We start from the raw sequence: 25,098 nt of genomic DNA, 5'->3' as shown, positions 1-25,098 counted from the left end.
AAGGTGTACTGGGATCATTTCCGCGGCGGATATGACATCAGTGAACTCTTGGTGTATACCGTCATAAAACACTTTCGTATTAAAATATAAAACCCGAAAACGAACAATCCTATCTATAACGCACTCTTTAGTACTAAAGGTTGCTTCAGTGAAATCTTTGTGTATCCGGGAATAACACACTTTCGTATTAAAATAACTTTTGGACAGATACAGTTTGTCGAGCATGACGAGTGCAGAGAATGCGCATGCGCGCGAGACTCACCGATATCATCTGGTAGGAGTGGTTCATCATGGCAATGAGCAGATTGAGGAGCACGACTACGTTGATGACGCAGTAGGAGCCAAACATCAGCAGTCCCCAGAAGCGAGTGTAGCTCTGGATCCCCGACAGTTCGAAGTTGTCCAAGTCGATCAGACCGAAGCTCGCCCAGAACAGAGTCTGCGATGACTCGAAGAGGCTGCAGAGTAGCGGCAGAGCGAAAGTCCCGTGCGTCAGCTTAGCCACAGGACACCAGGGGGCGATGTTCATTGTACACCAGGACTGAAACTTGCTGTGTGCTCTAAAACTTACCAACGAAAATGGCCGTGCACAAATGAGTAACAGATGTTTGCCAATGAATACAAATAAATACGATATCAGTCGATGTACGGTAATGTAAAATACAATGAAGTCCGAGGACATCTAAATACCTTTTTATGTATTTTTAAAGTGAAGTCATGTATCGAATCTCAATAGATAGAACAAATGAGGACGATGGGGAATTTTGCTGCCTCTCTGTTTGCTCGTTTGGCTGCGTTGCTCCGCTCCATAATGGGCGGGGTACTGGCGTAGACGGTCACCTCTCGCTACTGCCGAGTTTAGATTCACAATATGGAACGACTCGTGCTGTGAAACATTTCTTAAAGAGCTGTTTTTCGGCCTCAGACGCCGACGTCAACGCCGATGCCGGCTTTCTCGCTCAGTGGGCCATATAACGCTTTTCTGTTAAAGAAAGCTTAGAACATACCGCTGAGCCGGTCATGCCAGGTGTACGTTATCAGGGTAATATACCTACAACTAGATGCGCAGCGTCGCTACAGTGATTCGGTCGTGATTAAACTTTTGCTCGTCGATGTTGCCACTAAAAGAAAGGAAAACCCAACATTTCCCAGACTTGAGGAAAATGTGCACTTTCTAGTTTAACTAGACGTCAGAGCTCGTAGTGCGAAACTTTCTTCTTGCAATGCTGAAGCTTATTCGTCTTTGAGAACACCTTGTATAGCATTCTGAATTTTCCTGCGCATGTTTTGCTCGGCCCGTCTCATGCTTTATCGTCAACGAACAGGGTGAGAGCAAACCATTGAAGCCGTACGTGTGCTGAGTTACCAGACTAGCAGTTAACGCCTGCCGTTATGTTCAAGAAGTAGGATTGGAACTTAGCCCTCGATATTGCCAGTGATAATCGATTTCCTAGTGTTTTTCTTGGTGAATTCTTTGCGACGCTTTTGTTGTGTATTTTTCTGCAGTGATATTCCGATACATTACGTGTTTATCAAAAACTTCCCTTCAAAGGACTTCTTTTTGGTTTCTTAGAACAAAAATAATGGATAGCTGTTTCGCAGCATTCTCTTTTCCAGTTAAGAAAAAGATGCCGCGAGTTTTCTTCGTAATAGTGACTATACAGCCAGAGGGGGATTGAACGCGAAATTAAGCACATTAAATGCCATACACTAAATGGCATAAATGATTATGTTATCATAAATTATCATTCTGATAATGCTGAATAATCACAAAAGTGTAAAGAGTGTGCCTTAGTTTTTCGCTTGTAGCTTTGTTTCGATGCCTTCCACGCAGCATTGTTGGCTTGCTGGGAAGCAGCCGTTAAGGCAAGCCTCGATTACGACGACACGACGGCGACGACGATGATGATGGTAATAATGATGACGTTGACGTGAGCTTCATGACCGACCAGCCGACCTCCTCCGTGCAATCACCAACAACGCGGCAAAAAAAATCTCCACTAACGTGAAACCCGGGAAGGGGCGAAGCATGCAGTGTATAAGTGTATTCTTGGCGCCTTGGCATCTTTGCCAACGGAGATGAAACCGCTGAGGGTAGAGGTTGCTGTAAAAGTCTCGCGTCGCTGACGCATGAATCTCTCTAGCGCGAGGCGTAAATGAGTGTTCCGGTGTTTTTTAATGCGCGTCACGAAGCGCTCCAACGCGAGGCGTAAACGAGTGTCCCAGTGTTTTGGTGCCGTGACTACGTGAGACGACGATTACGATGACGACGACGACAGGAAATGCCAACATCCCCAGCCCCTAAGGGGCTTCGCCCCTAATAGGCGAAGATAGAGAAAGCGGCTGTAACCCAAGGCGGCACTGACTTTGCGAATCGCCTCCATGTGAAGCAGACGCTGTGGTCGCTCTTGAGGGGGGCCGCACTGGCGCCGCCGGCGGCGTCGCGGTTGAGTTTGTGGCAGAGCTGGCGCTCGCTGTCCGCGTAGTACCACAGGAGCTGGTTCATGCCGCACGCGAACGCGAACAGCACGAGGGTGTACACGAAGAAGAACTTGATGATGTCGATCACCATGCGGCCGAGGGAGATCTGCAGGGGTCCCAGGTGAGGGTTCACCGAGAAGATGTACACCAGTTTCAAGGAGCTGCGCGCAAAGAGGAGAAGGCGGCGAGATCAGGACCCCGGCTCGTTGTTCCAGCTCACCGAGCGGTCGATTCACAAAAATTGGCTCAACGCAATGCGGTAAAACCAGAGCGTATGATCCTGGATTCACAAGACAGGAGAGAATATCGGCCACCTTCATTAGCTGAAATATATAACCCGTCTCTGTGGAAAAAATCATTTCGCAATGAGCGGCAAAACCCTTGAGATGAGGTCGAAGAGTGCAGGTGGGAAATTTTACGTACCCTTCGGATATGAGACACTGATCCACCACAGTTCCCGCAATCATTGCGAAACTCTCTTATCTTGAAGAATGACGTTTAACAAATTGGCTTTAGGGCGCCTTAAAAAATAAAGAGAAATAAGAAGCGAGAAGAAAATAACAAATGCTGAGGCACTTACATTTTAAAAAAATGTACTAAGACACAAATCAACAAAAATGACTGCTGAGCTCTATTTTATTCAAGTACTATTTCGCGCTCAAATCTTACACCAGATACACCCGACCTTAGCGCTTTGATGTGATTATTTCCATACCTATGGCACAGCTTCGCGCTTCGCTTCCCGTGATGGGCAGTATATGTAATGCGATTGGGAATTCCTTGCTTTCATAGCGCAAACAAAAAAAGTAGTGAACGGAATAAAAAGAAAAACGCTCAGGTCAGCGAAAATCTCGGCCCCCCTCACTTTCGACATAAGCTCCACGTGGCTATCTCCCCAGCAATACGTTTCTTCGGGGCATGCATGTATGGGAAGAAATAGCAGCCATGCCTGAAGATATTGGCTGTGGCGAAAAGGCCTTCGGCGATCAGGATAGGGTCCCAGGCATCCCATTTTTCTCGGGGAAGATACGCAGTCCCAGTGTTCTGAGCAATCTCTTTTTGAACCTGCGCAGGCACAGAGGGAGCGGGTGGCGTTAGGAGAAGCATCGATTCCGTGAGCAGGGTAGGGTAACAGGGCCACGAAAGCAGAGCCTTACCTGTAGGTATGCTATAACTCTGAGCGCCACCGTGGCGACGTATAGGGAATTGGTTATAAAATCTATGATGTTCCACATGTCACCGACGTACTCTACGAGGCCCAGGTCCCATAGCTGCTTCATTTCGCTCCATATTAAACCTGGAAAAGAAACAACGCCAGAATTCAGAGCGAGAAGGATAATAAAATGAAAACGAGTAAGCAATAATTCTATACAGAGAGCAAACTTAATGGCGCCTAATACGCTCGGCTTGGTTTGGGCGTCTGGTAAAATATGGGGCACCAGTAGCCTATAGGCCAGAAGCATCTGGCCAGAGGCATAATTACGTTCGGAAATGTTCGTTCGACATCGCCCAATTTAATTTACAATGGCAGTGCTGCCAGTGACATTTTCTTTCATATATCAACGCTACCTATCTTTTGGTAGGTCCCTTTGCTGCGTCGACACATTTGGCAAGCGCTCGACGCAGGCAGGATTTGATCTGTTTCAATTCCTGTATATTTGATACCACGCTTCACCGGGGGATTTCAAAGGAGCTCTGAAGTCGGACCTGCAGCGTAGCTCAAATACATCCGACATGCGGATAGAGAAAAATTACGTTGTAATATGTTAATACAGAAAGCCCCACGGAATATTTGATAAGACGAAAGAAAACACGCGGAGCACTTGAAATATCAGTGCATTGGAAGACAACAACCCGCTGTAGAAGTTGGATTCTTCGAATTACACGTACCCTCACTAAATGAATGAATGAATGAATGAAGGAAGGAAGGAAGGAAGGAAGGAAGGAAGGAAGGAAGGAAGGAAGGAAGGAAGGAAGGAAGGAAGGAAGGAAGGAAGGAAGGAAGGAAGGAAGGAAGGAAGGAAGGAAACAAGTATGTAAGTGAAGAAAGTAAGTAAATAAGTAAATAAAGTAAGTGAGCGTGAGTGACCGAGTAAGTAAGTAAAAAAGTAAGTAGTGAATAAGTAAACGAACTAAGTAAAGAAACTAAGCAAGTAAGCAAATGTACTAAGTAAGTAAAGTAAGTAAGTACATAAGTAAATAAAGTAAGCAACTAAGCGAGTATGCGCAAGTGAGTAAGTGAGTATTTAAGTAGTAAAGTAAGTAAACTGAGTATGAAGAATAAGGAAGTAGGGAATAAGTAAACGTAGTAGGTAAGTAAGCAAAGAAACTAAGTAAACAAGCAAATAAAGTAAGTAATGTAAGTAAAGACTTAAGTTTATAAAGTAAGTATCCAAGCGAGCGTGAGCAAGTGAGTGAGTGAGTATGTAGGTAATAAAGTAAGCAAATAAAGAAGTAAAGAAAGTAATTAGGTAAAGAAAGTAAGTCAGTAAATAAGTAAATAAAGTAAGTAAGTAGGTAATTAAGTAAGTAAGTAAGTAAGCAAAGTAATCAAATAAGTAATTAAGTACACGCATTTATGACGCGTTTGGAGCGCTTTTGCAGACAGTACGCTTGAAGACTTCATCACGTGTTTCTAGAGCGAAGGCAATCGTGGAGCAATTAGCGCACTATAATATGCCAGATCGCAACTAGGTTTATGTTTCTCCTCTATTACCTTAACGTCGAGCTTTTCTGGCGCTACACGGAACAAATGTCGGAAGAGTGTCTGAGAACTTCCGTCTGTCCCATGAAGCGCTTCGCAACGAAGAAGTTAAAAGTATAGTGATATCCGTATGCACGACGGCGCATGTATGCAGGCCATGCAAGTTTATTTCACGACGCTATTTTTCAATGACCAAAGCTAGACGACGCAAAATTGAAAAGCAGACATTATTTTAAGTGATCTTTGAAACAGACACAATAAAAACAAATCCAAATTTCATGAGCAGCTAACTTAGCTTCCTTTTCAGTTCTTTCAGTAAATAGAGTGAATTTTCACCACTAGTATACCATATGTGTGCGGCACACATATCTTTATGAAATGCTCATCTATTTAATGAAAAAGACATGTACGACTTATTTTCGTGCGTCTTTAACTGTACAAAACGTAACGTAATCTGTCAAGCGAACTTTGGAAGTGTAAAAAAATTATATATTTTTTTACCATCGCTTTTTCAAACAAGTCACTTTATTTTTTTCCTGTGATTCTTTTTAGATTTCAGAGACATTTTCAAGTACGAGCTACGAAAACGTGATGGCCATTCACAAGGCGTGAGAGTGAGTGCAGGCCAGAGCCTCACCTATGACCCAGGCCAGAATGATCCACTCTACAATGCTTGGGGAGGCTCCTCTTTTCGTCGTGATGTCGCTGCGCACTTTCAGCTTCATCTCGTCTGTCCCGAACCACTCAACCACCACGGTCTCGATGCGTTGCGACGCCAGCATCAGCAGGACTGAAACGAGTGAAGGCGGCAAGAAGCCGAGCCAAGTCGATCCAGGGCGCTAGTATGTTCCACTTTAATTTCTCGGCAGGCTATACCCACGCTGCGATGAAAGGTCTGCTTCATAAATCGTGGTTACTACAATCCCGCTGCTCGCCTCTAACCGGTGCTCTTGCGCGCAAAACAACACAAATCAATACAGATGAGCAATGTTCCGTGGTATGGCCAGAGTACTGCCGACGTCGTTTTGCAAAATGCCCTGACACAGCTGTAACTTACGCTGTCACTGTACACGACAAAAGTGGCTTTCTCAACCACGCTGTTGTGCATACCCACAGTTCCATGGACATCTTAGTTAACATTGCACACTTTCACCGGGCGTTTTCCGGGTTTTTAAATGTAAGCACACGTTGAAAGAATACGCGGCACTAAATTAGCTCAATGTAACGAACATAATAAGAACAGGTCGCACCCCGACAAAATTAATGCCAGACTGCTCGCTGGGCAGTTTTGTTGCGTACGTTTCCCAAGTGGTTGTATATTTTCTGAGCTTAACGGCAGAATTCCCAGTCTGAACGTGCTCAGCACAGCTGAACGTGCTCAGCAAACAATCTGGTATTAATTTAATTATTACCGAACTGCGTACCGACGCTTGTATGAGATTGTTTGGGCAGTCTGACCCGTCCTATCCCGCACAATCCGGCGTTAACCTCCATTTATCTTCCCTCCCTCTTATTTCCCCCACTTCCCTCCATCGCGAGGGCCGACCCGACGACGACCGGACAAAATTGCTTGGCGAGTAAACTAAAAATGCCGCACGCTAAAACGCGTGTAGGAAATCGGTTCAGTGCGCTAGAGTCGCCGTTGTATGCTGAGCAACTCTCGGTAAACCCCTTTCGCGGCTCCCTTCAGGGCACTGGGGAGCCGGCCACGCAGAACAGGCCATGTAGGAATTATCCATCCATTAAACCAGTTACTGCCCCCTTAGTTAAGGTGCAATATTGAATTAACTTTGAAAGGGTTCGTAGAGTGAATCTTTGGGAGCGGAACCCAGTTCGACACCTATGCCTGCTCAAGAGATGGCAGAGAATGAAATGTCTAAAAAACGAGTAATTTGTTCCTATGCTTTTCGCACGAGAGATTTTGGGTTTCGAATATCAATACGGAAATGGATATTTGTAGGAATTTGATATACATGAATTGATAATTGAAACTCCACCATGGAAGGGATATAAGGCCTAGACAGCTGTAATGTTTCCTGCTCGCTCGTAGCGGGCCCGACTGGCGAGGAGTCAAGGGAAGAAGACCCCTCTATGTCCATTTCCTCCCATCTACCATCCAAACAATCGCAGACATTACACCATATGTGCATTGGAGCTGTAATAATTAGTGAAATTTCGTGCGGGAGGATCTGAAAATTTTGAAGAAGCGAGTGTAATGTTTTGGCGGTCCACATTTGTGTCCCGTTTTTAAATGTCAACCCGTTTTCCCACATTCATTCATACTGATGAACTGAAAAAAAAACTTGCGTCACCGATGTTGCACCTAATGATACGCCGCCTACTGTCCTTGTAGTATTCTAGTCACCATCATAAAAGTATAGAGCAAGAAGAAGGGCTAATTTCAGGAGTTGGTTTTCGTAGTAACGGCTACAAACATTTGTGCGCGAGGTAGGAAAAAGGAGAGAAAGCCAAGAAGCAGAGGGGGCGTGTCACTCACATAGGAAGGTGACGTACGAAGCCGAATGGCAGATGAACTTGATGAAGGGTTTGCGCAGGGTGCGGCCGAAGTTGGAGTGCGGCGCCACGATGTAGGCCACCGAGTAGACGGGGAAGAGCAGGCCGATCTTGAGGATCTGCAGAGACTGCAGGATGATGTTCTTGCGCCGAAAGCCAGGGAGCCCCTCGTACCAGATGGAGGCCAGCAGCTGCTGCACGTTCGGATGGGCGCAGAACTGCAGGACAAAGGGAACAGCGAGTACACCGTAAGTAACTAAGTAAAAGTTTGTCGCCTACGGCTATAAACTGTGCAGTTTAAGAATTTTTAGCAGCGAAACAGTTTAAGCTTGAGCTTGGTCCGGTGGCGTTAGCAAAAAAAAAAACCAAGAAAAAACTGAGCCTCCTGTAAAGGGTGCACCACTGCAGATATGGTATTATAACAGTGAAGCCGGCTTTCTTGCCTGCTCGAGTGCGAGTACAAGGGGAATATGCGTATTAGCACCCCGTACTATACCAGTTTATAGGTAATGGGCTTTCTTGTGCTACTAAGCCGAAAACAAACAAAAAAATGGCCCAGCTTGCACTAGTGGCGAAACAGCGGAGCTGGGCGTCGACTTTGTTTCTTCCTCCTGAGATTCGCTCGCAGTGTGGGGAACCGACCTAAACGGCCTTGTAAAGTCCGGTCAAATGTGGCCTCTCTCCTCAATACTTAGCTAAGCCTAGCCAGATCATCGCAAAACCTAACAAAACTTAGCAAAACCGGAAGAAGCTAGGTCGACCCCAGCTCCGCTGTTTCTCCCGTCTTGCAACACTAGTGCAAGCTTCGCCAATTTCTTTTCCTTTACAAGAAAAAAAAATATTGTTCCAGATTGCGAATAATTTCACAAATTTCGCATCTTTAACGGCAGCCGTTGAGCGCAAGGCAGCGCGACTTGCCTTCTTCTGTTTGAAGCGGATGGCCATCTTGAGGCGGCTCAGGTGCATGCGGTCCCCGTGCTCGAAGGCGGGACCCGTGGGATCGTAGTTGAGCAGCACCTCGAGCTCATAAGAAGTGCGCGTGTGGTCCAGGAGGGCCGTGGCGAAGTCCTGGCACTTGCGACGGAGCTCCTGCGCTCCAACGGAGGAGAAACGGGAACGGAGTGAATGAAGAGAAGCAAGGAATTTCAGCAGTGGGAAATGAATAATCGGGGGGGGGGGGGGGGGGGCAAAACAGCGCAACTTGTAACGTAGACAGAAGAGGGAGAACACAGGATGAAACTACGTTAAAAATTCTGTTACAATTAAGTATCTTCTGTGTGCGTGACAAGTTGCGCTGTTTTGCCACCATGATCGACATTCACCAACTCGCCCAACTGTTGGTACTTCTGCTAAATCAACAAATTTGGCTTCATACTGCGAGTAAATGATCAATCCATCAATCAATCAATCAATCAATCAATCAATCAATCAATCAATCAATCAATGAATGAATGAATGAATGAATGAATGAATGAATGAATGAATGAATGAATGAATTTTGTTTGTTTTTTAAAAAATATACATGTGTTACATCAGGAAGCCCCGAAGTCAGAGACTCTAACTGAACATTCTCCTCCTTCTCCTCATCGTCATCCTCATGCTCCTAAAAAATACTTATTTAATCAAACAATCTATTGTTTATTAGGGTGTCTAGCAACAGCCGGAGGGCCTTTGTGTTGGTACACTAAAAAATAAAAAAAAATAACAGGCTATGCAAGATGTGCCCATCTCATAAAAGAAATAAAGGAAATAGCATTGGTTACTCTGAACGATAATTGAACACTTTGGCACAGATACACGCACACATGACCCGCACACATGACCCACACACATATACAAAGTGTAATGTAAAATGAGTTATCAAGAGTAGTTTTCTCAACTAAAACTATACGGCAACTTGTCTTTATGGTATGCATAACCTCTTGCGGTATTTGCGGCTACCTTTTACATGTTTGCTTAGAACCACCTCCATGAACTTGAAACTTAGGAGAACGAATCAAATACGGCTATAACTTATAGCTGACCTGCCCAACTACTCTCCATTTTCACAACTGCGTCAGATGACACAATTGAACTCCGATTAAACGTCTCCAACTCTATGAAGCTTTTGTGTTCCTCATTAACAGTGCAAGTATAACCGAGCTCTTACAGAATCTACTACTCTAGACTGGCGTAAGTCCTAAGGGTGCAGCCCTAACGAGACGTTTTAACACCGACAGCGCTCCCTTCAACTCATGCTGGTGACGTAACTAACTATTCAGCTTCAGTTTTTGTGAATGCAATATGCCTTTGCTAGCTTCATTATAGCGACCGAAATTAAATGATCACAACCCAAATTAAATTAAAATAAGAAGCCTTGTTCTATTTTGGTTGTACAGTTACAGGCATCTGGTCAAAATTGGACGTGGTGTATCACAACGATAACCAAAAGTGGCGGCCTAGTAAGTTCCCTGCCCGACCGTTGGCCCGTTTACTGTAACAAGGTTTGATCGTGATCCGCTCACTGACCATTTGGTCCGGCTACATCATTTAACCAGTTTCCTAGCATTTCGTCCCTCATCACTTCATTTCCCTAATTCGACCACAGGCCTACTCATGCACTCAATATAGCTCATTGCCAGGCATTTTTATTGTTTTTGCTGATATTATTTGCCGATTTTATTGTTTTTGCCGATACCTCATTCGTTACTCTTCTACTCCTAATTCTGCCCATCTATATTGTTTTTACTTTTTTTATCACTTCCTAATGGGTTTCCTGTCCTGCCCCTTCATTATCCCACTTAGCTGATTGCTTGGAAGTTCTCGTCCCTCTATTTCGGCGATTGGTGGATGCTTTTACGCAATTACTCAGATGCCCTTCTAAAGTTCTAACTAAAAGTTAGGTAAATGTCGTCACATTATTAGTAATATTATTTAGTACTCAAGGGTTTTGATGATCTCGTTCTACCAGTTTTGAGGTGTATATTTCGAACTTCCCTCAACACTGGCGAATCACCCGCTCGTTGGAAAACTCCGCGGGTTGTTCCTGTTTTTAAGTCAGGGTCAAAATCGGACCCGACGAACTACTGGCCAATCTCGTTTCTCTGCACTGCTTCTAAGCTATTTGCGACAGTATTGCATATACTACTCCCGTTCAGTATAAAACACACATTAATACCTGAGCAGCATGGCCTTTTGTCTGGGCGATCGACCGCGTCCAATATTTTCAATTACCTGCTGCATGCTTGGGAAGCTGTGCAGGATACTGTCCAAACAGCACGCACAAGCAGAGATTGAAGAAAGGTGAAAAATCAACGCACACAAGACTTTAACAACTCCGCTTGTGCGTGCTTTTCTTCTTTTTTGTTGTCCCTCTGTTGGTGCGCGTGCTATGTGAGCGTAGACTTGTTCTCGGTCATCATTAAGCCAATTCGAAATGATCGCGCTGCAACTAAGACGAAAAGTTGAAACATAGGGAACGATGAGAAACAGAGTTTGACTTGGGTTCTTCATTCATACAAAAATACTGATGAGTTTTGGAACCACGACATTTCAGAATTGTTGAAACGGTTTCCGCAGCTTTTCATTTGAAGAATCATAACATTTGGCATAATATGGCGTATATAGCTGACACAATTTGTATCTAGAGCGTGTTGCAGCTCAGGTTGTAGTGTTTTAGACACAATAATAAAGCCATAGTCATGTGGCAGTTCGTTAGAACTGTTCGTCTAAACGCGCTCTTATTTCCTCGAGTCTTCTCAACAGCCAATACGTCTTCATTCGCGTCGACGGCGCCGCAGGCCACTCCAACACCCGTAGACCTGCCCACACCTCGTCGTCCCGCTGCGACAAGGTGTTTACCGTTCGCGCTAACGACCGCGACCCTGTCCTTCCATAGACCGCCTCACACCCGCTTTCGTCGTAACCAACCTGTCTCTCTTCCATGGTGCTGTGCCCACTCGTCCCATCAACAACGCCTCCGTGAACAGCCGCATCCACCATTGCTGCAGTGCCAAGAGCGTCCGTTTTGCTTCGACACATCCTACACGTATTTCGCATCCAACTTTTGTCTGGAAGGGAGGCGTACATGTGACGGCGGCACAGCAGCTTCCGGCGTCTCCTTCGAACGGGCACGCCAGAGGAGAGGTAGCGCTGGGAATTAACCACTGCCCCTAAAGGCTGGCCACGTGCTGCCGGCACCGAGTGGGGGAATACGGGCGGCCTGAATTAAAGGGACTCTGCAACACTTCTGAAAACGCTTTCACTCCTTCCTTTGTGTATGAACGTACTGCGAAAGCTACAGTTATCGCCAGCACGGAGTGGCAGTGCGTCATCTGCTCGTTGCAGCTTATATGCCTTCCATATCTGCTTTGCTGTTGTGGCTTTCTCTTTGAAGTGGCTACCGAATGCGTTCATTGCTGCAACCGAAGAAAGGCCGGCCAGTAGACGCTGGACTGCTGTAATCAATTAACTCCAGCGGTCGAAGAAAACCAAGACTGCGAAAGAGAGAAAAATCGTTTGGGCAAGTTTCTGAACAATCTGATGCGCATAGAACTCATTTTCGGCTGAGGTACTTTGCGATCCCTTAATATAAGTATGAATGTGTTGGTTGACTACGTTCTCTAAGAATTTATTACTTCAAAAAAGTTGAAAAAAGTGTTGCAGGGTACTTTTAAGGTTCAACACATGAGAGAATTAAAGGGGCCATGGAGACAAAATACAAATTAGTTTATTAAAAATACTGTTTTGTACCCATAACAATTATACCAAATTTATCGCAAACATCGAACAAATACTGGAAATATTAGAGAAAACATGGGAAGCAGTGGCGACTATCTAGTAACTTTCCGGCAGCTATTAAATGACGTCATAGAATCTTGTTTCTGCAATGGGCTGCAGCCGACCTAAACCATCGCTAAAACACATGACTGGACCATTGCAGCGGGGTCTGTAGTTATATTTGATTACACGACTTGAATGCTAACGTACACTGAAAATTATGTTTTTGGTCCTTGCCGATATGACGTCACTCCTTCTCATAACACGCCACTGTAAAGCGAAATTGGAAAGTTTCTTATACTTCTCGGGTTTCCCCCCTAAAACACGTCTTTTGTGGCTGGGATGGAGCACAGTGAGGAACTGAAACCGAGTTCTCTCAAATTAAACCAAATTGTATTTTGTCTTCAGGGCCCCTTTAAGACGTGTCGCGTCCGGTCTGTCCTTCGTCAACACTACAGTTACAAAAGGTTGGTGACTTGGTGTATACTTTCCATACGTTTCTTACATTTTAATAATCCTCAGCTTAACTTGATAAGAACCTCTTGCTGGGCTAGTTGGTAAATAGTTGCCATGATTTGAAGCGTCACAAGAAACCCGGACGAAGAAACAGAGTAAACGAGACAGGCGCCTGTCTCGTCTACTCTGTTTCTTCGTCCGTGTTTTTTGTGGCGCTTCAAATCATGGCAACTTGATAGTTGCGTTGATTCACAATGTACCATGCTCTACTGAAGATTCACGTTGTTTCAAAACAAAAGGAGTGCTTTAAATTAGGCCCTAACTCAAAAATCCCCTGGTATCGTATGCTTGGTTTGTACTTGCTCATGTGAATGCAATAAAATCGGCTCGGCGGTTATCGGAAGAGCATTAGCTTTCCTTCTGCAACGTATTTGCCGAACGCTGCTGTATTTGGGCCATTCGAGAGAAAGGGTAAGAGTTGCGTAAACATGTCGGCCTGATACGTAAACAAGCAAGGACGGGAGACAGGTTGAAGCGGCGTATGCCCGAGAGACCGGCATGAAATCGCAATTAATTATCGGTCGTAAAATAGCTACCCTCTTCCTCCATAGCTCTGATGTAATTTTGCCCCACTTCTCGGAATATCCTCTAAATTTTTTGATATTGTTATCCCACTTATGATTTCAACATGGGCAGCTCGGGGCGCGATCGGGTAAGCAGAACCATGTTTTTCAAGCATATATCTAACTTTCTATATGACTAAAATTTCCACACTGTCGTTAGCGGAGATTTCCCAGGAGTGGTTTTCAAACCACCGAAGTGCTAAATGACCTACACTATTGCAATAACTGGCACCCACTGGTGAGCCAAGGAGGAGGAGAGTCTAAATGCCTTTATTTTCTCCCCGCTACGACAAGCATTATTCCGTTTATAGGTCGGTACGAGTCCTGCACTTCTTCCGGTGCGATGCAGGAGATTAATTAAACGTGTTGATATGACATGTCCCATCCCTAAACCGACCTAAAAAATACCAAAACACCATTATTTACACACACACACACACACACACACACACACACACACACACACACACACACACACACACACACACACACACACACACACACACACACACACACACACACACACACACACACACACACACACACACACACACACACACACACACACACACACACACACACACACACACACACACACACACACACACACACACACACACACACACACACACACACACACACACACACACACACACACACACACACACACACACACACACACACACACACACACACACACACACACACACACACACACACACACACACACACACACACACACACACACACACACACACACACACACACACACACACACACACACACACACACACACACACACACACACACACACACACACACACACACACACACACACACACACACACACACACACACACACACACACACACACACACACACACACACACACACACACACACACACACACACACACACACACACACACACACACACACACACACACACACACACACACACACACACACACACACACACACACACACACACACACACACACACACACACACACACACACACACACACACACACACACACACACACACACACACACACACACACACACACACACACACACACACACACACACACACACACACACACACACACACACACACACACACACACACACACACACACACACACACACACACACACACACACACACACACACACACACACACACACACACACACACACACACACACACACACACACACACACACACACACACACACACACACACACACACACACACACACACACACACACACACACACACACACACACACACACACACACACACACACACACACACACACACACACACACACACACACACACACACACACACACACACACACACACACACACACACACACACACACACACACACACACACACACACACACACACACACACACACACACACACACACACACACACACACACACACACACACACACACACACACACACACACACACACACACACACACACACACACACACACACACACACACACACACACACACACACACACACACACACACACACACACACACACACACACACACACACACACACACACACACACACACACACACACACACACACACACACACACACACACACACACACACACACACACACACACACACACACACACACACACACACACACACACACACACACACACACACACACACACACACACACACACACACACACACACACACACACACACACACACACACACACACACACACACACACACACACACACACACACACACACACACACACACACACACACACACACACACACACACACACACACACACACACACACACACACACACACACACACACACACACACACACACACACACACACACACACACACACACACACACACACACACACACACACACACACACACACACACACACACACACACAACAACCGCACAATTGAGCTAAGGGAGCATTCTACAATAAAAAAATACCATAGGAAGATATCTTGGAATTGCTGGGGTTTGTATGCACGCCGTTCCCTTTAACACCCACGATTGTTCCCCTAGGCTAGTGAGGCCAAACCGTGGCGTTCTCTTAGAAGTTGCTCAGAATAGCAGAGTGTTCGAAGTAAACAAGCAGATGGCGCCGGGTGAAGCCATTTTACAGACCTTAACAGAAAGTGCTGGGCTTGTACCCGTTTGGGAACGGTATTGGCCCTTAAAAACGGGTCCCAACGGAAGGTGTTTTGAACTACCAAAAACCGGTGATACGGAAATGACACTGGCTTTGGTCGATGAAGGACTTCTTGGGGAACGTCGTCCGTTAAGGCCCGTTTTTGAAGCACGGGGAGAGAAGAAAACAGTCTTAGAGGGTACTTAAATAAAACGTGCTGTTGGGCTAGTTTGTACTCAATTAAATGGAAACTTAGCGCAGAGAAGGCGAAGACGGTGGCAGATGCTACAGACTTAAAGGGGTCACGGAGACGAAATACAAGGTTGAGTTATTTGAGAGATAACTGTCTCCCGATGCCAACGATAGCAGTATCATCGCAAACTTCAAAACGAATAACCTTAATATTAGAAAAGCACATCAAGCAGTGGCCACTCACCAGCAACTTTTCGGCGATTTTTCTATGACGTCAAGGGATCTTGTTCGTGTGATTGGCGGTCGCCGGCTAAAGCCACCGCGAGGAAACATGTCTCTGCGATCGTAGTGGAGCCTCTATTTTAGTTTTGTCGTATCATTTGTATGCTAACACTCGGATAAATGTTTTAGCACTAGCCTATATTACATCCCTGCTGCCGCTGTTGCGTCATGGCTGACGTCGTGTTGCGCGAAATTTGAAAGCTTTTTTTTTTTCATATTTCTTGCGTTCCCTTTCGCCTAAAAACGTCTTTCGTGGCTGTACTAGGGATAGATGAGCGAGGTTACAGAAGGGCACAGAGAAGGGCGAAAAGAAGCCACCAGTAGTGGGAGGGTGCGTACCAGGTACTCGCTCTTGAACTCGTGCTCCAGGTAGGCGAGTCGGCGCAGCTCTCCGCTGAGCTCGAAGGCGGTCAGGATGGGGTCTTTGCTGGAGAGCGCGATAAGTGAGGGTGAGGCCAGGGCGCGGTACGAGTCGATGCGCGAGCGCGAGTGGCGCAGCGAGTCCTCGGACCGGGCGCGCACGCAGTCGCCGCAGCTGCAGCGCACGCTGTGCGGCGCCGGGAAGCTATAGCCTCGGTCCAGCAGGATCTTGAGGATCTCGTAGTTGTCCCGGTGCGCGGCCAGGATCAGCGGCGTCATGTCCGGCGTGAAGGCGGCCGTGTCGTGGTCCATCTCCTCCCAGCTCTGCATTCGCGAGTGTACGAGAAACATGTGAGGACACGGGACACACGCAAGCTCGGAACAGGGTAATCAAGTGGTCAAACCTGTGTCACGTGGTCTGTTTGCGTACCGTCAGTTCTTTCTCTGCGTAACGTAACGGCGTGGTCCCAATAAACGCCGCCTAGCTGTTTCGAAAAAAAAAAATACAGTGGGCAGATACGCTCCCAAGAGCCGAAAAAAAAAAAGACGCTAAGGACTAGTGCTCGCACGGTTGTAACACTAGTGGGAGATTGTAGGTCCCATTCCTGAGGATTTGCTGAAAGCGTGGGTTCGTATCGTTTAATCTACGAAGCCAATCTCCAGTTTGCGTAACAAGCGAATGCTAGCAAAACGGGCTCCAAACTCTCGAATTGCAAAACCGGACAACATATTCGGCAAGAGTTCTCTCCTGCAAAGGATAAAGCATGCTTGGTGCGTGCCACCAGCGTGACATAAAAAAAACGTGTGCGATTTGCATAGCCTTGCTCCCATAATATCTCTGTTGGTGACAGACATCTTTCTCTTGAGTTTTTAGGGTCCCCCACCTGGGCGCACGCTTAAAAAGGTATGTCTGCTGCTCATGGCAGCCTGATAAGCAATCGAAACAGACAACAGCTACCCTAATGCGACAGCGTTACTATATACGGTCCTTGGGTTGCTTTTCGTGGGTGCTAGCTGTCCGCATCAGCTTAGCATAAGCCGTGGTCATCAGCTCTACTATCAGGCGTCCGCGGAAAGACGCCATCGCCCGAAACCCTAACCGAAGATCGCGGAAGCCAGAAACGAGCGCCATCGTGAAGCTGGAATGAGGCGCAGCGCCAACGGGAGTGTGGAAAGGGGGAGGCGTGCCTGCTGACGGGTTACGCGACTCTAGCAAGCACCGCGATAGCGCAGTGATGTTCGTTCCCCCGTTTGCTGGCGCCAAACAGTCATTGTTTGCACACATGCTTGCAGCCCGAGCAGCGGCACCGTTTCACACATCATAGTTGTGTGGGGCTTACTACAATGCGGGACTCGCAAAGCGTCGGCACTGCGCGTCGGGCGCTGGTGATGAGCGGTCACGGAAGTGCCACTCGCTTATCGAAGCCCTAGCATGCACTGCAGGCAGACTTAATAAGAAAAGGGGTGCGCTCACAGCAGCTTTTGTACAGTGCAGAGTGCCCATAAATACGTTGCGGATAGTCTCATTCTCTCAGCTTACCTTCGGCTTGTCGAAAGCATCACTTTTCTTAAAAAAAGGCGTGGCACTAACTAACACAACACCAACCAATTTCTCGTCACAGTGTCCACTAGTTAGTGCTTTTACTAACTGGTCATGCATAACGTAGTAAGAAGTTACGCGTGACAATGTGGACCTGCTGAGCACGCAGCACGACATAGACACATTTAACACGCACATATCACACTTAGACAATAAATAAATTGAGCAAGAAAACCAAAGGGATGCATGAGGAGCGCCAGTATTATGTTAGGTACCTTAGAAATACATCTGGTCTTCCTACTTTTATAGCCAGCAGCTGAAAGTCCTCTGATAGATTCAGTGGGCTTGTCACAACAATCAAATATTATAGCTACAGGATTAGAATTCAGCATTTTAATGTGAGCATATGCAACTCAGCATGTGGATTTGCAAAAACTTTTTAATCGTGATTTGGAGTGAGAAAAGTGCTGTAGTTATGATGCTTAATATTTCATAGAACTTTGTTACAATCAGTGAGTGGTAGTATCAAACAAGCAGCAGTTATATTTGCATGGTCTAGACCTACTTAGTAACGGTAGCCTTTAGGTTCCATACTTAGTGGCAGGACTCACGCGCCGTTCAGGGGCAGTAAATTTCTTAAGGTGTTAGTGGATGCAGCCCGTTACTACATTTTTACTAGCATTTTTGTAAAGAGCAATAGATGGTACCACGCGCGCGCGCGCGCGTGTGTGTGTGTGTGTGCGATGAAAATACGCATCCTTGTATTGTTTTAAATGCAGACCATTTCAGTAACTCACGATGTCACCCGCGTTGACGTCCGTAGTCGTAGTCCGCACCGCTCCCCCTACGCTATATATAAAAAAAAACTATCCGGCGCCTGGTTTCGGTCCCTCGACCCTGCGGGTGGAACGCAATGTACATGGTGCTCTACCCACTGCGCACAAAGCCGACACAGAATGGGAGGCTACGAACGCGCCTTATATCCTTGACTCATTCAAACTACGTCAAGAAGCTGCTGATACAACGCATTCACTACCACCAACTCCCCAAACACTAAACGTGTTTGGGGAGTTGGTGGTAGTGAACACTACCACCAAACACTCCCTAAACACTAAACACTAAAAGGCGCGTTCGTTCGGCGGCTTTATTGAGAACCGCGTTGCCCCCGCTTTGGTGCGTGCAGCCTGTGAAATGAACTACGCGTGATCTCATGCGTATGTTTGACTGGCAGACAACCACGATTTTCGTTGGCTTTCCCGCGACAGTGTATTTTATTTGTAGTGAGAGCGTGTACGTCGGTGCAAGTATACATTTAGAAAAGGAATAACACCACCACTTTTGAAGACCACAGTCAACTGACGAGAGCAAGGTGATTTTGATATTGATTATGAGGTTTAACACACAGACGCTACCCAGGCGATGAGGCGCGCCTTGGTGGAGGGCGCTCCGGATTAGTTTTAACCACCTGGGAACCTTTAACGGGCGTAAGCAAGGTACTGACTCACCTATCCCATGAGTTGGTTTACCTGTACGGGATTTCTTCTCCCTTAATTACGAATTTAATACCGAGACGAAATTTTTGTGTTCCGTTTTTTCCGTGGCTATAGGTGCCTAAGAGCCCACTGCATGGCCATGAATGGCAGATTAGATTGTCGAACGCAGCGTAAATATTTACTTAGAGCCCCGTTTATTCGGGTCAGTTTCGGCTTCGGTGTAGCGAACACCGAGGCAGCCGCCATGACAGGAAGGTGCATTTGACGTCACTGTTCTCGTCGCAACACAGTCGATGCCGGTCTGGGCGCGCGCGCGCACGCCAGACCGGCCCGACCGGTCGTGGTCGCACGTGACGTCAGTGCCGAAAACTGTGGCGTAATGGAAAAGGCGGAAAACCGCGCGCCAACAGCATTGTAGCCGCCTGGATACGTCACATGAGCCCTCACGTCGGCAGTTTGGGTCGAGCCGCAGCTGACGTCATGAGCTTGCTCGATGGCGCGGATGTGCTTTCTCGCGCGCCCAATGATTAAGATTGGTTTAAAATACGTTCTACTGAACGGTTATGGTTTAAGCTTCCGAGGGGGTATCTCCATACATAAAGGAAGCGTTTTACATAGTTATCTGAGCTTTGAAAATTTCTGTCAGCACTCTTTTCAGTATCTGGGAGTTCCTTCAGCATTGTATGCATAGCCACGTATTGTCTTTGGCATTTGCCGTAATGCTACGCAGCCAGCTTCCGGCGCGTTTTTCAATGGCAGCTGTAGGTTGAGAAGCAGAACTCAGTCAAGTTCCGCTTCCCACTAGATAACAAACGTCTGCAGTGCTCAAAGACAAAAACAACAGCACAGGAGCTACCCCACGAAAAGGTTAGGGGCATTGTTGGCGTCGACCTATTAGTTCCCCGTACAACAAAGGCGTCCTCCAATGCGAAGTTGCGCTGATTAAAATGAGGCGGAGCAAAGGGAAGTGGGCGAATGCGGCGACCTGTGAAACGCCTACCAGGGCTCTATCATCCGGAGCGTAATTTGAAAGCACTTTCTTTCCGCCAAGAAGAGCACAACGATGATAATAAAAAGAGAACTCTGCACATAGCATTCCTTTCGCGCCAACATTCTCCTTCACTTCACCCAGCGACGGTCGTTTTTTTTAATGTATTGGCGCCATTACGGTCAATATATTCCCCCCCAAAGTGTGCTTATGAATTCGGAACAGCTTTGAGGGTGATAATGCTCAGCGGGGCCATTCTTCCCCGGTAGAAAACGAACGAAAAAAGAAAAAAAAGATTATAAAGGAAAATGGTTGATGGCCTCCAGTCAGAAAAGCTGAAAAGGGATAATTTTAAAATAAAGACACAGACGAGGCAGCTGAGAGACAAGGACGAAGAAGGGAGGCTGATGTGATGGAGAGAAAGAGAGAGAGAGAGAGGGGGGGGAGAGGGAGGGAGAGAGAAAGTGACGACAGGGACAGCTGGCGAAGGCATCGGCGCCGCAGCATTGGATTTGGCACGGCGGCGCTTGGCAGCATAATGAGGTCCATTGTTGTCGCCCTGCCCATCGCCGCCGCTCTAGTTGCGCGCCTGAGAGCACGTCTTAGGGTGTCTGACAAGGACGGGTTGTGGTCACCTCGTCTACGTGGAGCGGACAGCACTCTCGTCGAGATCGCTTCGACGTGCATACATTAAGGGCGCTGCTCGGTCGCCCGAAGTTTGCGCACGCATTCGTCTTCGATGCAGCTGAAAGGGAAGCTGAAAGGGCCTGCCCAAACGCCGGAAGCAAAGTGGCTCCTATTACAGGGAGCTACGTTATTCTGCTGAGAAGAGGGTTTCATCGGGAGTTGGTGTTCACTTGTAGCAAGTAGAGTGAATTACCGGTTGAGTTACGAACCATGAACCAATCAATGATGGGAGGAACCGCAAGTTTCACCAGAAGGTATAGAAACGCGCTGCAGCAAATTGATCTGGATATCAATACTGGTATTTTCAATGTACAGATAAAAAAACGTTTTTATTTTTGGAAAATCGAACCGGTAAGAGAGAGTGCCTGAAACTGTTCTTGATTATAGCTTGCCCATATAGCTTGCGCAGGGACTATCACCGTAAAGGCCAAGCCAGTGGCAGGCTTCTTTTTTTTTTCTAACTCTATATTAGCGACCTCGAGCACCGTCGATCGATATCTCACAGACTCACCAAAACACCGACCCCGCCTCACCGCACTCCGTAACATTGTAGGAGTTGTGGGACTGGGAGGGGCTTCTTTTTTCCCCTCCACCTTCTCGAGGCCAAATTCTTTACCCACATGGCCTCCTTTTTCACGACGTCTGTAATTCCTTAAATATGCCCGCGAATGCCTCCTCATCTTAAGAAACGGAAAGGGTTTGCCTGGAGGAGCCAGAGAGATAGACAAAAATACCCCGTACATTTGTTTAATGCACGCGCTTAAGTCGAGCTACCAGATAAGAAAAACAGGCGGGCGTCATTATTTTTCATCTTCTTGATGAGAAAAACACCGCTAAGCTCTAATAATAACATGAACCAATGCAGCTTCCGGGAAGGCCCTCATTCAGTCCATGAATAACGCAGTGCTAAAGTGGCGCTGAAGTCAGTTATGAACGTTGTCGAATTACCAATCTTTTTTAAGAGAAAAATTAGTTATAAATACCGCTTTCTTCGCACCATTATCCCATCGATTTAGGATTTCCAATTCTGGGGTGTTTTACGTTCGGAAGCTACGCTTCAACGCGCATTACTGGGGATCCAGATCTCCGCTAAATAGTAAAAAAAAAAAAAAAAAATCGTGTGTGGAACTACCCAATGCCGCCATAAATGAGAGGGCAACCATTTCCCTTCATTTTCTTCTTATATGGCGGCGTCAATCAATGGGTGCGCGATTAAAAAAGGCAGCTAGATTTAAATGTCAATGGTTGAATGATTAGTCATCCCACGATACTAATTTGGAAGCAACTAACAAATCGTGTGAGTGGAGTTAGGGGGGGAAATGGAAGCGCACTCTGCCAGGAGGTGACTGGGCGTGTGCAGCGAATGTTTTCAGTTATTATACGCCAAAAGAACTACAATTACGGCTGAGAAGCATTCAGCAAACGCATTTTTAAGACAAGTTCGGCGCTGAACCATCATCATTATCATCATCATCATCATCAACAACAACAACAACAACAGCCTACTCAGGTCCACTGCAGGACGAAGGCCTCTCCCAGTGATTTCCAACCGCTTCTGTAGTGCGCCGCTCGAGTCCATTGTTGGCCACCGAATTTCCCGATTTCATCCCTCCATCGGGTTAATGACGTTCCTCTTCTTCTAGACCCATGTCTTGCTATCCACTCTATTACCCTAATTGACCACCGGTTGGCGGTTCGTCTCACTACTCGGCCAGCCCAAGTTCATTGCTTTTAGATGCAGAGCATCTCATGCTCGGGGCTGTGTCCCTCCCGTCCTTGTCCGCCGTCCGCACTGTACTGCGCATGCGCGTCTCTTCAGCCCCGTCAGCGTTTGGGCTGACGTCAGCGCAGTCCACTATAAAAAGAAATAGTTAGGCGGCAGCGGGTTCCATTCCCACGACTCTCTGGCCGCAACGGGAGGTACTATCGGCGTCAAATGAAACGGGAACACGAAAATATAAACCTGAGCACACAAATACCGCGATTTCTTACCATGCAAGCCAAAATGACGCGTGGATTTGTTACAAAAACAAAGTTGGGAATACAGTCGAACACGGATATATCGAAATCCAAGGGGATCGCGAAATAGTTCGATATATGAAAAATTCGATATAAAAAATATGGGCTCTGAGACCTCACCTATGGCGGACGGTCACTTACCGATCGTCGCATTCAAGAATGACAACTAATTCCGCACTCACGACGCAACAGGACGCTTTATTTCCGTGAAAAAAAAATCGCTGATCTTGGCCTGCTTCTTCGTCCTGGAAATGAAATTAAAGACGCTGGTCTCGATCTTCTCGAGGCTGCACAACTATAAAATTCCAGCAGTACGCTGCGCCTTCGCACACCATGCACAACACGCACGCAAAAGAAGAACAGCGCGCGCGTACCAATTTCAAGGCTCTCAGAACGGACTCCAACAAAGCGCTCGCGATGGTCATCTCCGAGAGAAACAGTGATCTCCGAAAGGTACGGGACAACTCGCCAAACAGCAGCAACAGCAGCAAAATGCAAAAGAAGGAAGAGGCCACGAGCGCCTTCGTTCCCTCTTCCCTTTCCAGAAACGACATCGGGGGAAGACAGACCCAGAGACAGAGAAAAAAAACTCTTTTTCGGCAAGCCGGGGAACGTACGCAGCCGCAAAAAAAAAAAGAAAAAAAAAGAAAGAAAGGACGTGAACAGTCGGGTCATCCCTACCTCGCACTGTCACATTTTTCACATTTTCCCAGCGTTCGGGCTTGTGTGCCTAGAGAGATTCAGCATACTGGGCTCCGTCCACTAACGCTACGGCGGCCGGTAGCGGGGTCCGACTGGGCAAGCGCAAATTCGTTCCGGTAGGGGGGATTAGTTCCTCGACCCAGTCTGCCCGCGCATTCCTCCAGATCCTCCTCAACCTCAATCGGGGGTGCAGCGACCGCCGAAGAGCGCCTTCCAGCTCGCGCGGCGTTCGATATACCCAATCTCGGGAAAAATACGGTTCGATATAAACGTACGAATTCCTATACTTTTATACAGTATTTTCAAGGGGATAATTTATGAGTTCGATATGGACAATAATTCCATATACCCGTGTTCGATATATCCGTGTTCGACTGTAGTGGATTTCCAAACATACCAATAGCATGCCATTACGAACAGTATTTTTCAATTTTGCATGTTCTGGTTCATATTTTTGTGTTCGCGTTTCATATGACGCCGATAGTACGCGGCGCTCTTCCCACTGCGCTACAAACCGACACGGGAGCATGTGCTACGAACGCGCCTTATTCCCTTCACTCATTCAAACTACGCCAAGAAGCTACTGATACAACGAAGGCACGCGAAGCTGAACGTCAACGGACGAACTGAAAACTAATGGGAACTTCAGTCGACCCCATGGCTGCTTCGAATACTACTCAGGGTTCCCCTGCTGGAAGATGGTGGAATTTTTTTCTTTATTTGAACTGCGATATCTTCTACTCTAGTTTGTTCTCTGAGCCAGGTAGCTCGTTTCCTGTCCCTGAGTCTTACTCCTAACATTATTCCTTCCGTGGCCCGTTGAGCCGACCTAAGTTTGCTTTCCATTTGTTTAGTAAGGCGCCAAGCTTCAGCTCCGTATGTCCTCACCGGCAGCATGCACTGGTTGTATATTTCTCTTTGGAGTGATACAGGTAGCTTACTTTGCCTTATTGGAGGGTGCTTGCCACTTGCTTCCCAGCCCATACCTCTTCTGGGCCGGATGTCTCTCTCGGGGTTGAGGTAAGCACTAACCATCTGTCCAAGATAGTTATATGCTTTTACTTCTTATACCGTTTCGTTTGCTAAGCTGAAGAGGACACTTTGGGCATGCT

The 25,098-nt window shown here is 46.7% G+C and overlaps 1 protein-coding gene across 1 annotated transcript in view; it reads right to left on the bottom strand.

The window, feature by feature from the left end:
- Window positions 1–25,098, bottom strand: part of LOC144174583 (transient receptor potential-gamma protein-like) — a 147,314-nt gene that overhangs the window by 12,589 nt on the left and 109,627 nt on the right. The window contains exons 5-12 of the mRNA XM_077703356.1: window positions 16,537–16,881; window positions 8,618–8,788; window positions 7,683–7,917; window positions 5,823–5,975; window positions 3,639–3,778; window positions 3,431–3,546; window positions 2,367–2,642; window positions 263–458 (exon numbers count right to left, since the gene is read on the bottom strand). Coding sequence (XP_077559482.1) covers window positions 263–458; window positions 2,367–2,642; window positions 3,431–3,546; window positions 3,639–3,778; window positions 5,823–5,975; window positions 7,683–7,917; window positions 8,618–8,788; window positions 16,537–16,881 — 1,632 coding nt within the window. The remainder of the gene's footprint in view (window positions 1–262; window positions 459–2,366; window positions 2,643–3,430; window positions 3,547–3,638; window positions 3,779–5,822; window positions 5,976–7,682; window positions 7,918–8,617; window positions 8,789–16,536; window positions 16,882–25,098) is intronic.

Source organism: Haemaphysalis longicornis, unplaced genomic scaffold (assembly GCF_048455015.1).
Source record: "Haemaphysalis longicornis isolate Haplotype H1 unplaced genomic scaffold, Haemaphysalis longicornis Haplotype H1 scaffold_3, whole genome shotgun sequence".
NCBI classification, from domain to species: domain Eukaryota; kingdom Metazoa; phylum Arthropoda; class Arachnida; order Ixodida; family Ixodidae; genus Haemaphysalis; species Haemaphysalis longicornis.
The sequence above is the reverse complement of the archived record's forward strand: the minus strand, read 5'-3'. Positions and strand labels throughout refer to the sequence as shown.